The 15,277-nt window shown below is 32.2% G+C and overlaps 2 protein-coding genes across 7 annotated transcripts in view; one reads left to right on the plus strand and one right to left on the minus strand.

Moving 5' to 3' along the window:
• LOC123700550 (rabphilin-3A) overlaps positions 1 to 9,443 on the minus strand; it is a 50,083-nt gene extending 40,640 nt beyond the window's left edge. The window contains exons 1-2 of the mRNA XM_045647799.1: positions 9,301 to 9,443; positions 1,447 to 1,592 (exon numbers count right to left, since the gene is read on the minus strand). Of these exons, the coding sequence (XP_045503755.1) occupies positions 1,447 to 1,592; positions 9,301 to 9,368 (214 nt within the window). The 5' untranslated portion in view covers positions 9,369 to 9,443. The remainder of the gene's footprint in view (positions 1 to 1,446; positions 1,593 to 9,300) is intronic.
• An 880-nt stretch (positions 9,444 to 10,323) lies between these two features.
• Positions 10,324 to 15,277, plus strand: part of LOC123700014 (RILP-like protein homolog) — a 37,687-nt gene continuing 32,733 nt past the window's right edge. For 5 of the 6 annotated variants that reach the window (XM_045647103.1, XM_045647104.1, XM_045647099.1 and 2 more), the window contains exons 1-2: positions 10,324 to 10,701; positions 14,199 to 14,331. In XM_045647103.1, coding sequence (XP_045503059.1) covers positions 10,402 to 10,701; positions 14,199 to 14,331 — 433 coding nt within the window. In that variant the 5' untranslated portion in view covers positions 10,324 to 10,401. The remainder of the gene's footprint in view (positions 10,702 to 14,198; positions 14,332 to 15,277) is intronic. The other variant, XM_045647101.1, reaches the window with a different exon arrangement.

The raw sequence follows: 15,277 nt of genomic DNA on the forward strand, positions 1-15,277 counted from the left end.
GAGCCAGTGTTCTGGAAACTTCCTCTAGTTTGTGTTGACATGACATATGTTGTTGTGGACATCAGTTTTAATTAAATGGACCTTATTTAACAAAGAGAAAGAGAAGATTTTAACTATTGGTGAACGAAAATAGCATAATATATTTATAGCACTTTGTACAAGGAATAAAATACATGTACCTACATAAAATCTGTTTACAAGTAAAGTGGCTTAAACAAACAAGCAATTTTTAATTAAGTGTTCTGTCGTATAGCCAAATAAAAAAAAACAAATAAGGTCGTTTATAACAGAGCTGATGTGTACACAAAAATCGGGACGCAAAAGCTTTTTCCTGTGACTTAATTAAAAGATTTTTTATTTTGTGAAAAATATTATGAATCTCATATCATACGGTATGCAAATATGCGTAATTAAATACCTTTAATATTAATAACATAATGATAATATTACATTAAATATTTCAAAAATGCAAATGAAAATTACGCCCATGCCGAAAATTCAAGCATACTTGACATTGAAAATATTTCATCATAAAAGGAAAATTAAATTAAATAATAATTAATCCTCGTATAATGGAAAGTCTCCTACGGAATATTATAACTGTTTACGTAATTACAAGCCACTTAAATTAATACAGATTAACTTCAACGTTAATAATTGCTATTATTAGGCTGCGAAACGCGATCCAAGTAAAGAGGCTACTTACAAAATATATAGCTCAACTTTCATATAATCTAAACTAATATTATAAAGCTGAAGAGTTTGTTTGTTTATTTGAACGCGCTAATCTCGGGAACTACTGGTACGATTTGAAAAATTCTTTCGGTGTTAGATAGCTCATTTATCGAGGAAGGCGATAGGCTATATATTATCATCACGCTACGACCAACAGGAGTGGAGCCACGGGGGTGAAAGTGAAACCGCGCGGAGCAGCTAGTTTTCTTATATATTGTTAAAAATCAATTTTATCAAATAAAATTTTTATTATACGCAAATAAATCGCGATTTTATGACTGAATGAACGTGATTAGGGCGACTCTATTATATGCCTTGGAAAAGTTATTTTCCAGACATGTTTTTCTCTAACGACGTTTATTAGAAATTCGAATCAATTTATTTAAATATAGGTATAAATAATCTTACCGTCTTTTTTATGTAGGTAATTGTTTGGTAATAATGTGAAATTAACGATTTCACTTATGTTGGATTGTATAAGGGTTCTATTAAATCCTATAAAAATAGATAGATTCTCGTAATCAGAATAGTTTTGTTTACTGACAAACGTTAGTCATTACTGTTAGTTAGTCATTATGAAATAATAGTAGTAAAAGTGTAGTTACAGACATTTCTTTATTACAGTAGTAAGTTCATGGACATTACTTAACAATTCTGCAAAACGATAAATAAATAATACTTAAACAATAATCAAATCAATAGCTAACTTACCTTCAAGCCTCGCCACAAGTCTGCCAATCCGTTTCGCCTCGTTCTCCTCCACCTTCTCAGCGCGCCTGACAACCTCCGCGATGGCCTCCCGCTCCGCCGTGGTCAGCGGGGGCTCGCTGCGGGCAGCACTCCAGCCGGTGCGCAGTCTGGACCAATATTATTTTATATTTGGTAGTAATAAGACTTTGTCGATGTTCATTTTTAGTTAGGTTTGCTTTCTATTGTACACTTAAATGTGCTAAGTAACTAGGTGAAGCAATTTCGTTTGGTAAAATTAATATTCTTGTACATTATTGCAACATGCAAAGTCTAAGTCCTTTTCTATTGGTCGTGGCGTGATTGTTTAAATAGTATACAATATACATAAAGTTGATAGTATATAGTATAAACCCACCCAGCATACCTTTAACTGTTCTCGATAAATAAAATCAAACACAAAAATTATTCCATTCGAGATTGTACTTGATTAGCGCATTCAAACAACAATCAAACTATATCATCAGCTGTAATATTAGAACGGATAATAATCCATATAGCTGTAGATAATATTATTCCAAGAAATATATTTCATTCGCATAGAAATGCATAGTAGATCGCAAACGTGTTGGATTGGCAGGAGTGGAACCATGCTTACAACGCTCTACACTACGGGATCAAGTAAGCTTTGTCGTGTAGAATCTGAAATGTTATTCTTAAGATTCGATTAAATATGTCTTTGTGGGTAAAATCTTAATATATATAAATCTCGTGTCACAATGTTTGTCCTCAATGGACTCCTAAACCACTTAACCGATTACAATAAAATTCGCACACCATGTGCAGTTCGATCCAACTTGAGAGATAGGATAGTTTAAAGCACAAAGCGGGCGAAGCCGCGAGCGGAAAGCTAGTTCTTTATAAATTATATGGGCGATTTCTTGAAAAAAATTTGTGGTATCATTTATGATTTCTCCTTCGACATAAAATTGTTTTTCATCATAATAATATTTCGTATTATATAGTGTTAGCATTGCATTATGAGAGTTTAAGGTTAGATTATTATTTATTATCTATCTTATCTTTATAGGTATATATAAAAATGAAACCCGTTTCGCGTTGTCACGGCATCACGCGTGAACGGGTGGACTGATTTCGATAATTCTCTTTTTATTATATTCCTTGAAGTACGAGGATGGTTCTTATGTAGACAAAACGTAAATATGTACCACGGGCGAAGCCGGGGCGGACCGCTAGTACACAATAAGTATATCTACACTGTCGAATAGTAAAGTTATTTTTCATGATCACTTTCACAGAACGTAGTGTGGTGTTATATTATGTAGTAAATAAAGTTCCTTCTATTCACAATAAGAACCTTTACTCGATATCTTGACAAAGGGTAAATATTTCATTCATGTAAAGGTTTCCATTGAATCAATGTTACTGGAAACTTCATAAAGCATTTTGCAGGCAACGGATTTCATTGAAAGCACTAATAGGACTAAAAATATACCAGTTTCCTGGAAAGTCCTTTGTTCTAGTATTATCAAAAAGCGTTGGAAATTGAAACCTTAAAACTGCGCTTTGTTAGTTCGTTAGTTCCTTTGAAAGAGGAAGAAATATACACCCATCCGTACATTCAATTTAAAAATAGCCGCCCGTATTACAATGCCTTTTCTATATTAAACCCAATTGGATTGGGAATTACTACGTTGTGAGTGCCTATTGGTTTTTTACAGGAAAATGTAGCGATGTTTAATCATATTATTTGTTTTTTTTTTTTTCATGTTATATTTTCGTAAGCATCTACTTAATAGTAATTGATATTGGCCAATGGCCATATTATCCAATAGTAGCTGTATAATATAATCAATCAAAATCATTGTTTAATATTATAATATATGCTATAAAATACTTGCCTAATCATGCTTTTCATAAACACATAAGCCTATACACCTAACGTATATTTAAAGCTCTGTTAACCCAAATAATAACAATGACACATAAAATAATGAAAGCGCTATAGTTTATTCCACTTATATTTTTATCACTCTTTCGGCGATATCAATAGGGCTAATTTTGTGAACATACACGTGTTACTTGATACTTTTGGATGCTAAAATGTCTGTTTGATAAGCGCTTGCTAATTTTTTTATAACTAGCGGTCCCGGCAGACGTTGTTCTGCCCAGTTGCCCCTTTTTCGAGTATTCTCTCCATAAGAACCTTGCTTGTGCCTTAAAAAAACCCTTAAAAAATTGCCGAATTAGGGATCTGTAAAATTTATGACGTTTATGAGATAAAAAAAAACACACGAAATTAGAAGGTAAACTTAACTATGGACCAGTTTTTTAAATAGATGTTTCCAAAAAGCAGTCAAGGTTCCCAATGCATTACTTATTTGCTAAAAATCCTACGTCCGAGTACGAATTACGTCAGTGACAATAAAATAAAGCCAACGTGATTAAGGAATGACTACATAATAGTACCTATTCATACTGTTATTATATTAGTTAGCTTTTACACGTGCTCTCATGACCAAATGCTCGTCATAAAGAAGAAAGCTGATAAAGATATATTACTAAGATTAGCCCCGTGTCATGATACTAATAACACTAATAATAACAAGTTATGCTGATTTTTTATTTTCAGCTTAAAAAGTTTTCACTTCAAAGAATGTTTTTCTTAATTTATACTAATATTATAAAGCTGAAGAGTTTGTTTGAACGCGCTAATCTCAAGAGCTACTGGTCCGATTTGAAAAATTCTTTCGGTGTTCCATTTAATATCATCACGCTAAGACCATCAGAAGCGGAGCCACGCGGGTGAAACCACGGAGCGCATCTAGTGGAAAATACTTTTATATTTTTACATTTTTCCTTATTAACGTTATTATTCTCTGTGATCGTTCGTAGGTACTTTCGTAGCCTTTCAATATAATTGCTACGAGCCTACGTAGCAGTGCCAGAAATATTGAATTTATTTTTGTTACTAGCTTTCCACCCGCAGCTTCGCCCGCGCCCGTAGTTCCCGTTCCCGTGGGATTTCCGGGATAAAACCTATCCTATTTGCCGGGATAAAAAGTAGCCTATGTCCTTTCTCGGGTATCAAAATATCTCTATACCAAATTTCATGCAAATTGGTTCAGTAGTTAAGGCGTGATTGAGTAACAGACAGAGTTACTTACGCATTTATAATATTAGTATGGATTCCATGTACAAATAAGATACTCAAAGTTAAAAGTTACAACAGAAGACATAAGAGAAATATGGTACAACTAGGTTTCCGCCCGCGGCTTCGCCCGCGTCAAAGAAAAACCCGCATAGTTCCCGTTCCCGTGGGATTTCCGGGATTGCGTCATTTTCCCGGGATAAAAAGTAGCCTATGTCCTTTCTCGGGTATCAAAATATCTCCATACCAAATTTCATGCAAATTGGTTCAGTAGTTTAAGCGTGATTGAGTAACAGACAGACAGACAGACAGAGTTACTTTCGCATTTATAATATTAGTATGGATTTGATATCATTATTCTCTATTTTCTTTTTTAGGTATCAGATTTCAGGAGATCATATCTTGTTAATAGAAAAATATGTGAAATACACCTACACGAATAATTCCTATATTGCTATTGTAATGTTACTATTTTTAACAGTATAATACATCAGTCAGTCTTTATCAAAGGCAACAGGATAAAATACTCGTATTACGTGAGAATTGAAATGCAGTCAACTCCAGGAGTCAACAAAGCTTATTAGCTTTTGTTTAGAAGCTAATTCGGTATTCGTTTATAAGTTTTCTCAATAATTAAATCTACACGAATAATTCCTATATTGCTATTGTAATGTTACTATTTTTAACAGTATAATACATCAGTCAGTCTTTATCAAAGGCAACAGGATAAAATACTCGTATTACGTGAGAATTGAAATGCAGTCAACTCCAGGAGTCAACAAAGCTTATTAGCTTTTGTTTAGAAGCTAATTCGGTATTCGTTTATAAGTTTTCTCAATAATTAAATCTCTTTCGCCTTTTATTATTTTGAATGTTAACGATCTTGTTAAATACAAGTTACGATATATTTATAGCATCATTTCCCTACTTTATCTACCCTTCCCTTTAAACGCATTATCGAGTAGCAATCAATAATCGCGGTCGGCTACGTAATTAGTTTTTTTTACCCGTCGATGCGTGTAGCTACGAAGTAGTTAACAAGAAATTGACGTTTTATTTTTTTTTAAGTGGTGTACTTATATACTTTTTAACACATATTTTTTTTAAACTCAAGCGTTAGTGGGTACCAATTAGTAGCGTACTCATTTATTTTTAGACGCAAACTTTATTTTAATTTATTTTTTAATACACTTCTCAAGCGTTGAGTGTAGGTAGATATTCAATTTTATACTAGAAATAAACCTACGTAATACCTACTTCAAAATTATTTCTACGTAAGAAAACATAATTATTTCTTCAATCTGCTCCATCATGTATTCACAAACATTGTCTGTTATAACAATCCACTTGAATTCATCCTCGCAGTAAATTAACAAATCATCCAGCTTTATTTTTCGTCGAGACTTTTTCTTATAAGTCTATATTATAACTGCGTTAAAAACAACCGACTTCAAACTTGCACTTGCAACATTTACAAATACAGACAAAAATGCTCATAAAATAAAAACTACTGGGCCTATCCGAATAAAATTTTTATGGGACCAATTCGACACCATCCCGCATCGAACAAAAAAGAATCACGTAAATCGGTTCAGAAACCTCGGAGTAATCGGTGTACATACATAAAAAAACATACTGACCGAATTGATAACCTCCTCCTTTTTTTGAAGTCGGTTAAAAAAGTATACATATAATGAATAGTTAACAAAATGGTTCTAGGATGATAAATCTATTTCTTATATAACTTTAACATAGGTACAATCAACGACCTGCGGTTTCACACGCGTCCTATTGGTCGTAGCGTGGTAGCTAAGTGCCTATAGGTACATAATACAACACGGAAATCATTTTTCATTTTAAACCAATAGTTATAACTAACAAAACTATTCAGCCTTATATATTATATTATCAATATAATATATTATGTTACGTATCAACGTAATAGTTCTATTAGTAATCTGTGGTACCTATAGGTATGTGTGTAGGATTATAATAGCTGTGCCCGGCGGTTTTGCCCGCATTGCACCGCTCTTGTTGGCATTAGCGTGATAATGTGCCTATAAGCCTTCCTAGTTAAATGGGCTATCTACCTCCGAAATAATCTTTCAAATCGATCCAATCCTTCCTAAGATTAGCGTGTTCAAACAAACAAACAAACAAACTCTTCAGCTTTATAATATTAAGTATTGATAACGATAGTTACTAGTTATTATTTTGTGGTATTGATAAAATATGGACCAAACAACATCTTGTGTGAAGCTATCCTCCTTTGATTGGGTATCGGATGTCCCGATTGATATTACAATATAATATGGCCTTCGAAAAATTCCTCCACATTGATATTATGGCGAATATGGAATCTATGTTCATTTTGCGAATTTTTGTAATCAGATAATATGTATTATTACACACATATTTAAAATACATAGATAAGAGATATAAACGCTTTTTTCTGTTTGTAAATTTATTGATAAAAATTTCGTATTTTAATTTAAATTGCATTTTAACGTTTTCTACAAAAGTAGAGATCATTATAATTCTGTTTTTCTTGAACCATAATTCTTTTGAAACTCGACAAACAGATCTGTATGCTATGGAAGATTGCCGCAAGTACGAAATGGCTGAGTACCTTTTATAACTTTCTCCATTATAACTGTTTTAACTTGAAAAGGTTTAAATTACAGTTTTATTGCTTAGTTGGCTTTTGGTTGTTTATTTATTTAAAGTACTGAGTATTTATTTACGTTATCTTCGAAGACTTTTAGTGTATATTTTATTAAGCATGGTTGATTGTCCTGAAATTGTGGGATTAAACCTTGTTAAGGTTTGAACTAGCTTTTATCTTTTAGTCTTGTAGCCCTTAGGCCTTAATAGGCACAGTTCTCTTATAACGTGTTATGATTAAATTTTGGACGAATAAATAGGTAGGTATTACAATTGATTATCTATGTGATTTATATGCAAATAGGCGATCGCACGAGTAATTAATATCAAGTATCAACCATTAATCGATGACGTCATATTAATACTTAGTGAGAAAAAAATGTTTATTTGACTTAAATTATTTTAAAATACATAAATAAAATATGTTATTGGAACGAAATTGTTTATTAACAAAACAGGATTTTATTAATGATATCAAAAGAACCATTAAATTATATCTATTTCTAATTTTTTGTAGATGTAAAATCCTACACACAATACTCAGTAGTCAATAGTAGGTATAACTTCAAAATAAACAATGCATGTTATGCAACCATCCACAACCCTATGAATACTAAGAGTTCAAAATTTTAAAACTTTTTAAATCTATATGAATGAGTTATCAACATAAAACTAAGGATGATTATGTACTGAAAACAAAACAAATAGGAAGCGGATGTAAACCGGAGATAGTGATGCGCGGTGCAAGGTCCTTTGCATATTAACTGGCAACCTTGCTTTTATTTTTAGAAAATCAAATTAACACAACGAACCTTTTTTTTATTTACATCACGCCCACTTACCACCTACGGATGTCACTTTGATAAAAATTGAATGCGAACTGCTTTCCGGTGACATGATTGTGGGATAAAATATCTGAGCAAATAACATAGTTTTATTTATTAATTAATTAGCTTTCCGCCCGCGGCTTCACCCGCGTTTTCAAAGAAAAATCCGCATATTCCCGTGGGATTTCCGGGATAAAACCTACCCTATGTGTTAATCCAAGTTAGTAGTTATACCCTCTATATGTGTGCTAAATTTCGTTGTAATCGGTTCAGTAGTATTTGCGTGAAAGAGTAACAAACACACACACATCCTCACAAACTTTCCCTTATACAATACAATATATAATATTAGTAGGATAGTAAGTAGGATAGGATAGAATTTGTTACCGAGTTGGCTGTTGGGCACAGTCAAGGCACAGTATAGCTGTTATTGTTATTCTTATAGTAACTTTAAAATCAAAACTAAATCTCACGACTCACAATGACTTCAAAAATCAATCTGAACTATTTTACGATTTAATTCAAAAGCTACTGGATCGATTATAAAAATTATTGTTATTACTTAATACTTGTTGAAACCTATTTGTCGGTTATGTATTTTTATTCCTTCGGTAGTTAAATTATTTTAATATCTACCTACAAATTATGTATAACACATTTTCTATTAGTCTCGTGAAAAGTGAAAATTACAAATACCTAAGTATAAAATAATTATTATAACCACTCTCGCGTTATTTGTTACAACAGAACAATAATAATTCTAATACCTACCTACATGTAGCCTACATGTAGGTACCTACTACTAAAACGTTTTTTATTTTTATTTTTAATCATTTATGTTTCACTTAACTAAGATTACCTATCTGTTAATAACCGACTTTTTAAGTTGAGATTATCTTAATATTATGTATATAATTTTGTAATTTTAGTATTGATGACATTTAAATTTACTCTAGGTACTTTAATTAACTATACCACTTACCAATAACATGATATTATTTTTTAAACGTCAGTTATGTAACTATCTACAGCTAAATATAACTTCTTATTACTAATCATTAGATATAATATTTTTTACGCAAAATCAAAAATAAAAGAACACGAAAAATATTCCCGATCAAGTAACCAACTGATAAGTTATCAAGATTATCAAAATGAATGTCAACAACTAAACAATAACAAACTTACTGAACTTTATTTTCACACAATACTTACTTTGCTCGTAAGGAAAGTTGCCGGTCGTTCGGACACACATATTTATTGCCTTTACTTTGATAATTCATTGTTCGGAAATTATAAAAATGTTTTAAAAAATAATTTCCCGGGTACACCGGACGGGAACAGTCGCGCCACGCACTCCCGCCTGTTGATAATATCCAACTGTTGCTTCGCGCGTGACGAACGCCAAATAATCGATAATATGTATAACAAAGCTTTCAAAAACAGCTGACAAGCAACAACACTTATCTAGTAATGATATCGTTAAATTGTTATTTTGAAATGTGTTCTTTGTAATGCGATGATATATATCCCAAACAAAGATTAATTATTTGAATATTTAAAAATTATTTTTTGCAATATACCTTCGTTTGACGCTCTGTTCATTGCGATGTGTTTTTAATGGTTTTTATTTTATTCAAAATAAAATATTGTTCTTGTTTATATTAAGTTTAATCCGTTTTATCAGGTTTTATCAAAATAGTTACGTAAGTATTCAGTTAGAACCTTAGAACATGGAACCAAAATTTGATATTGATTTAAAAAATCGCGCCATTGTGAGGTCGATTATGAATGTTACTAGAAGTAAAAAATATGCACTGAACATTATGAACGTATTTAATATTATTATATACGATATATTTTTCAGTGACCTAGTAATTTTTCCAGTGTTATTTTATTTCTTAAAGATATATTTTTATTTCTATTACAAGATAGATTTCTTATTAAAAAAAATGGTAGGATCTTTCTTTGATATAATCAAATTTATGTTGTTAATAATTAAAGTAGATACTAACAACTTTCTGAATAAATATTATTTGAATATTTTAATTATATTTATTTATTTATTTAGAAAGCGAAGATTCTAAATTAAATATTTATGATTTCATTATGATAGCAACCCCTATAGATAGCCAAAAGACAGGTATTTGAAGCTGTCTATGATATTTAAAAACGTAACATATGTCAAATTACGAAGTGACGGATGTGCATTGACACTTCAATTTTTTTTAGTTATGATGGCGCACTTGCGAAAGGTGGATAGGTTTCTATAATAAAGTTTGTTTTGTGCGGTGAAGTGTAAAGGTGGTTATCTTGATGCCGTACCGCAGGCGTTGCTCCGTCAAAATGCCGGATTTCGATGACGATGTGACCGTCGTTGATGTGTACGATTTGGCTTCGGACATTGGAAAGGAATGTGAAATAATTATCGAGAAGTACGGCCCTGAGGCTGTGACTGCACTTCTACCGAAGGTGATAAATGCTCTAGAACTTCTGGAGAACTTGGCAGTACGCAACGAAAAAGAGAACCAGGCGTTACACGAATTGACAGCGAAAATATCCCAGTTAGAAAACGACAAGATCGAAAAGGCAGAATACAGACAACGATTCGAAAAGGTAAGCGGTAGAGGTCATTGTTATTTGGTGATTGAATTTATACGTACTTCGACACGAAATACTGGCCACAGTTTCGACATCTGCTCATGTATTGGGTGCACTTGTAGTCTTGCAAATAATTTACACCTGCCGAGTCTATTGCGCGACATTGTTATCGTTCTGAACATTGATACAATAATTACAATCAATTTAATTGTTTGAAGTTTCATATTCTAGTACCTACAGTATTTGTTTAAGTGTTACATGCATGAAAGCAAAATCTATTATCTAATTTATCTACAGATTTGGTATGTATGTTTTTGTGTATTATTTTCTTATCCTTATCTGTGGTAGATTTTTTTCTATTTTACTAAGTTCTAGATATTATGTTATTATTTTGGTAATTTGAACAACATTAAATATCTGTGATTCTGTGGTAAAATCTATTAATGGCCATAGCTGATTACCTACATTCATTCCATAATTGCTTATTATAGTTTACAGTCTATACAGTATTGTACATCAACAAATGATGATTAATGCACTAAGTGATTAAAGCATAACTAATGAAGTAAGAAGAAGTAAACACTGTGTATATTGCTAAATAGATACTACTAAAGACATTTAACACCATGGTTAATGTTGCAAATTGACATACTTTTTCAGGATATCACTATCATTACATAGTACATATAAAACAAAGTCGCTTTTTCTGTCCCTATGTCCCTTTGTATGCTTAAATCTTTAAAACTATGCAACGGATTTTGATGCAGTTTTTTTTTTAATAGATAGGAGTGATTCAAGAGTAAGGTTTTAGTAATGTATTAGGTTTAAGGCAAAGCAGGAGAAGTTGCAGACGGAAAGCTAGTTTAGTATAAAACAATGCAGATGGAAAACAATTACACAATTTAAATTCTTTATAAAATAATGCATTATTTCCTGAGTAACGATAATGACACAGAATAGTTCAGAATGACTCTTAGACTGATGTAATTTGTAACATGCATTAAGAATATATTATTTGCCTACTTTTTGGTTTAGAATCTAGAAAGTTAAAATGATAATCATTTGTTCTGTGATTAAAGTATATGTGGTGAATGGCTTTTAGATGTATGTATATTTGTTAATCTTTGACGCAAATACTAATAAACCAATTACAATGAAATTTAGCACACATATAGAGAGTAACTACAACTAGGATAAACAGATAGGATAGGTTTTATCCCCGAAATCCCACAGGAACGGGAACTAACTATGCCAGTTTTTCATTGTAAACATGGATGAAGCTAGCTAGTAATAAACTCATAGTCTGTGGTGGCTGCATCTGGTGAAAGAACTTTTGTAAGTGGTCCAGTAGATTAGCGTCTTCAGATCTTGGCTGGATTAAACTTCTAGTGAACTGTTATATTATAATTGATATACAGTTTAACCCCAGTGGAGACAAAGAAAAAAATGTCTCCGTATTGCAGGGTACGGTCTACTTGTCCCTAAAAAGAAAAATAAATTAGTGAAACAGTAACAGATGTATGAATAATGCATCTGCCCCTTACTCCACTGGGGGACATAGGACATAGTTTATGCAATGTGAACAGCATAATTAAATTTTTTTTTTTTTAATTTGTACATGTCCTTCAAAATCTTTAAACATATAAATTATGCAATATGACCTCAACATAAATTTTAGATAAAGATTTATTAATTGGGTACTTTCCGCCCGCGGCTTCGCCCGCGTTTTCAAAGAAAAACCCGCATAGTTCCTGCTCCTGTGGGATTTTACAAGATAAAACCTATCCTATGGGTTAATCCAAGTTACCATCTATATGTGTGCTAAATTTCATAGTAATCGGTTCGGTAGTATTCACGTGAAAGAGTAAAAAACACACATACACATACACTCATCCCCACAAACTTTCGCATTTATAATAACTATTAGTAGGATAGGATAGGATTAATAAGCTAATTTGAGATAGCCATTAATGTTTTCTTTCTTTCCCTTATGGTGCTTCTAAACGGGCTATATTTTCCTGCAATATGTGGCTGCAACACAGTGGCCGGAAACATTGCGAGCAATTCCAGACACACTACGCAATATTGCAGCAATGTCCCGGACACATGTTTGATATTGCAGGCATTGCAGCGAATGGCCGATATTGTTTTGATAGGTTGCTGGACGATCGCTGAGCTGTCGATTTAACTGCAATGTTGCCCAGCCAGTTTTATTGTTGTTTCAGTCGCTCTCTATTGTTATGATATAGTGCATCCTTTTCTATACGACGTGAAGTTATCTGTGAGTGCGGCTGTGCCGTGCCGTGACTAATTGCTATATTCTGTGCAGTCATCTCGTTTTCTGGACTGTTGATATTTTTTAAATTATCGGATTTTCGATATATCGATATTTTAAAATATATCAATATCGGAGTTCGATATAAAATTCGAAAAAAATATCGATATTTCGATACATCGGCTTGACTTAAAAAAAATCGTCACAAAAAAATCGTCAAAAAAAAATCACGCCTATTGAAGTAAGGTCGAATCCACATTCTCTGCTTTTTCCTTTTTGATTTTTCTCGTAAAACAATATAGGCTGCTGCGACGAGTGTGATTTCGTCAGCCATTGTTGTCGGTTTGTGTGGCCCGTTTAGGAGTCTGCATCATGCGCCATACTATTGCAGACATATTGCAACACATGGCTCGGCCATAGATTGCTCGGCCATCGTGGCAATAAAATTTTTTTTGTGATGGCCGGGCAATAAGTTGCCAATAGTGCAGCTACAAATTGCAGAAAAATGTTGCCCGTTTAGACGCACCTTTAGTTATAATACAAATGAATGATAATTAATTAATAGTCATTTGTTTTGTAACAAGCATTGCTTCATTGACTTATAGTAACTAATTAAATATTTAAAAAGTTTTCATGATCTTGAGATAAATATAAATACTCTTATTTGTATAAAATTGATATTTAAAATCATTATGAAGTGAATGTTTTTATTATTAACATTTAAAAACAATTTTTAACATAAAATGAAATTAATATCATTGTTTATTATTTATCAAAGAAATCAATCAATTAAGATTATGTCAAACCACTTAATAATTGAGTTACATAATTACAAGTGGCAATTATGAAGTCATTACATCTTGATTGTGGTATTATAATATGATGAACTGTTGACTCATTATATTAAAATATTGGTAATTATTTATTTTCTTTCACTTTCAGTATACTCTTTAAAAAGCTAATATAGTAAAACAAATGGAAAATTAAGCATTTTTTAAACTTGATGCATTTTAATTTATAGATATTCAATTGAGATTAACCTTTAAGATTTAATTTTTATGTTTAAACTTACAAAAATATTGTACCGTAAAACTACTTAATTAAGTGTAATAGCGATTTCTTTCACTGTTTGTAATAGTGACATCATTTTGAGAAATTAAATAGGTTCTACCTCGCACTTACATAATGAGTTACTTCTTGATAACATACATATCGTAATGAATAACACATTTCACAGGAAATAGAGGCAATCGAGGAGCAATGGAGGACGGAATCGGCCGAGCTGGTCACGGCCGTCGCGCGGCTACAGGACGAGAACAAGCGGCTGCGGCGCACGGTCAACTCGCCCGCGGACGGTGAGTTCGGAAAATGTATGAGCCGCTTCTTTTTTTTTTTTCTTTTTTCGTTTTTTTTTGTGCATGACACTGGTTGGTTTTTTTCATAATGTATTGTCTGTTTTTTTTTTAAATTTAAAATGCTTAATGTGAATGTAACACTGATTGGTTTTGTTACTATGGTTACGTCTTTTTTTGGCGCGTTGTTTTACTTTTTTATTTTTTCGAATTTGTTATAACACGAATACAAGGGACGCTTTTAATGAACATGTCGTGTATTGCGATGAATTGTACCATTTATTTGAATGAATTCAGTATTCGCACAGTTGACAGGTATTTGATCCAATTTATTTCACTAAATTATTGCTCTGAAGAGGGCACTTTCGCTGATACTATGCTGATACAATTGACATTTTGAGTGACTAAATACCATTACTCTAGAATCTAGATTCGTTCGCAAAAGCACTGTCATCAGACAATTATTATTCATATTTTATTATAAGAGATGTTGAAATGTTGATAAAGCTAGGGCGATAATCAGACAATCTCTGTAAGTAATTATTTTATTGTTCTGAATATGTAGTTCCGAATTTCGCAATTCTATTATCAAGTGATTAACCTTAGTGTGTAGGTATTCGATGCCTTGAAACTCAGTAGGTATGTGGGTTTCTTATCTGGTAGCCTAAATTGTGTTTTCAAACTATTTGAAACAATACCTTAAAGTACCTGTTTTCATGTAGGTACGAAAGAAAAAAAATTAGGATATTTCTACTATATTCATTTGCGGGCAGATTTAGTTGTTTCATGTACAGTTTGATTTGTCTTGTAGGATTAGTACTACTAACCTACTAATTTAGTAGGTAGGTACTAATAATAATATAATAGGACACAGACACCGACATGTCTTCGTCAATTACAGCGTTTTTAGTAATTGATTATACCATATTGAGAAACCTTCCACATTCTTATACCTATATCACAT

The sequence above is a fragment of the Colias croceus genome, chromosome 19 (assembly GCF_905220415.1).
Source record: "Colias croceus chromosome 19, ilColCroc2.1".
Classification (NCBI taxonomy): domain Eukaryota; kingdom Metazoa; phylum Arthropoda; class Insecta; order Lepidoptera; family Pieridae; genus Colias; species Colias croceus.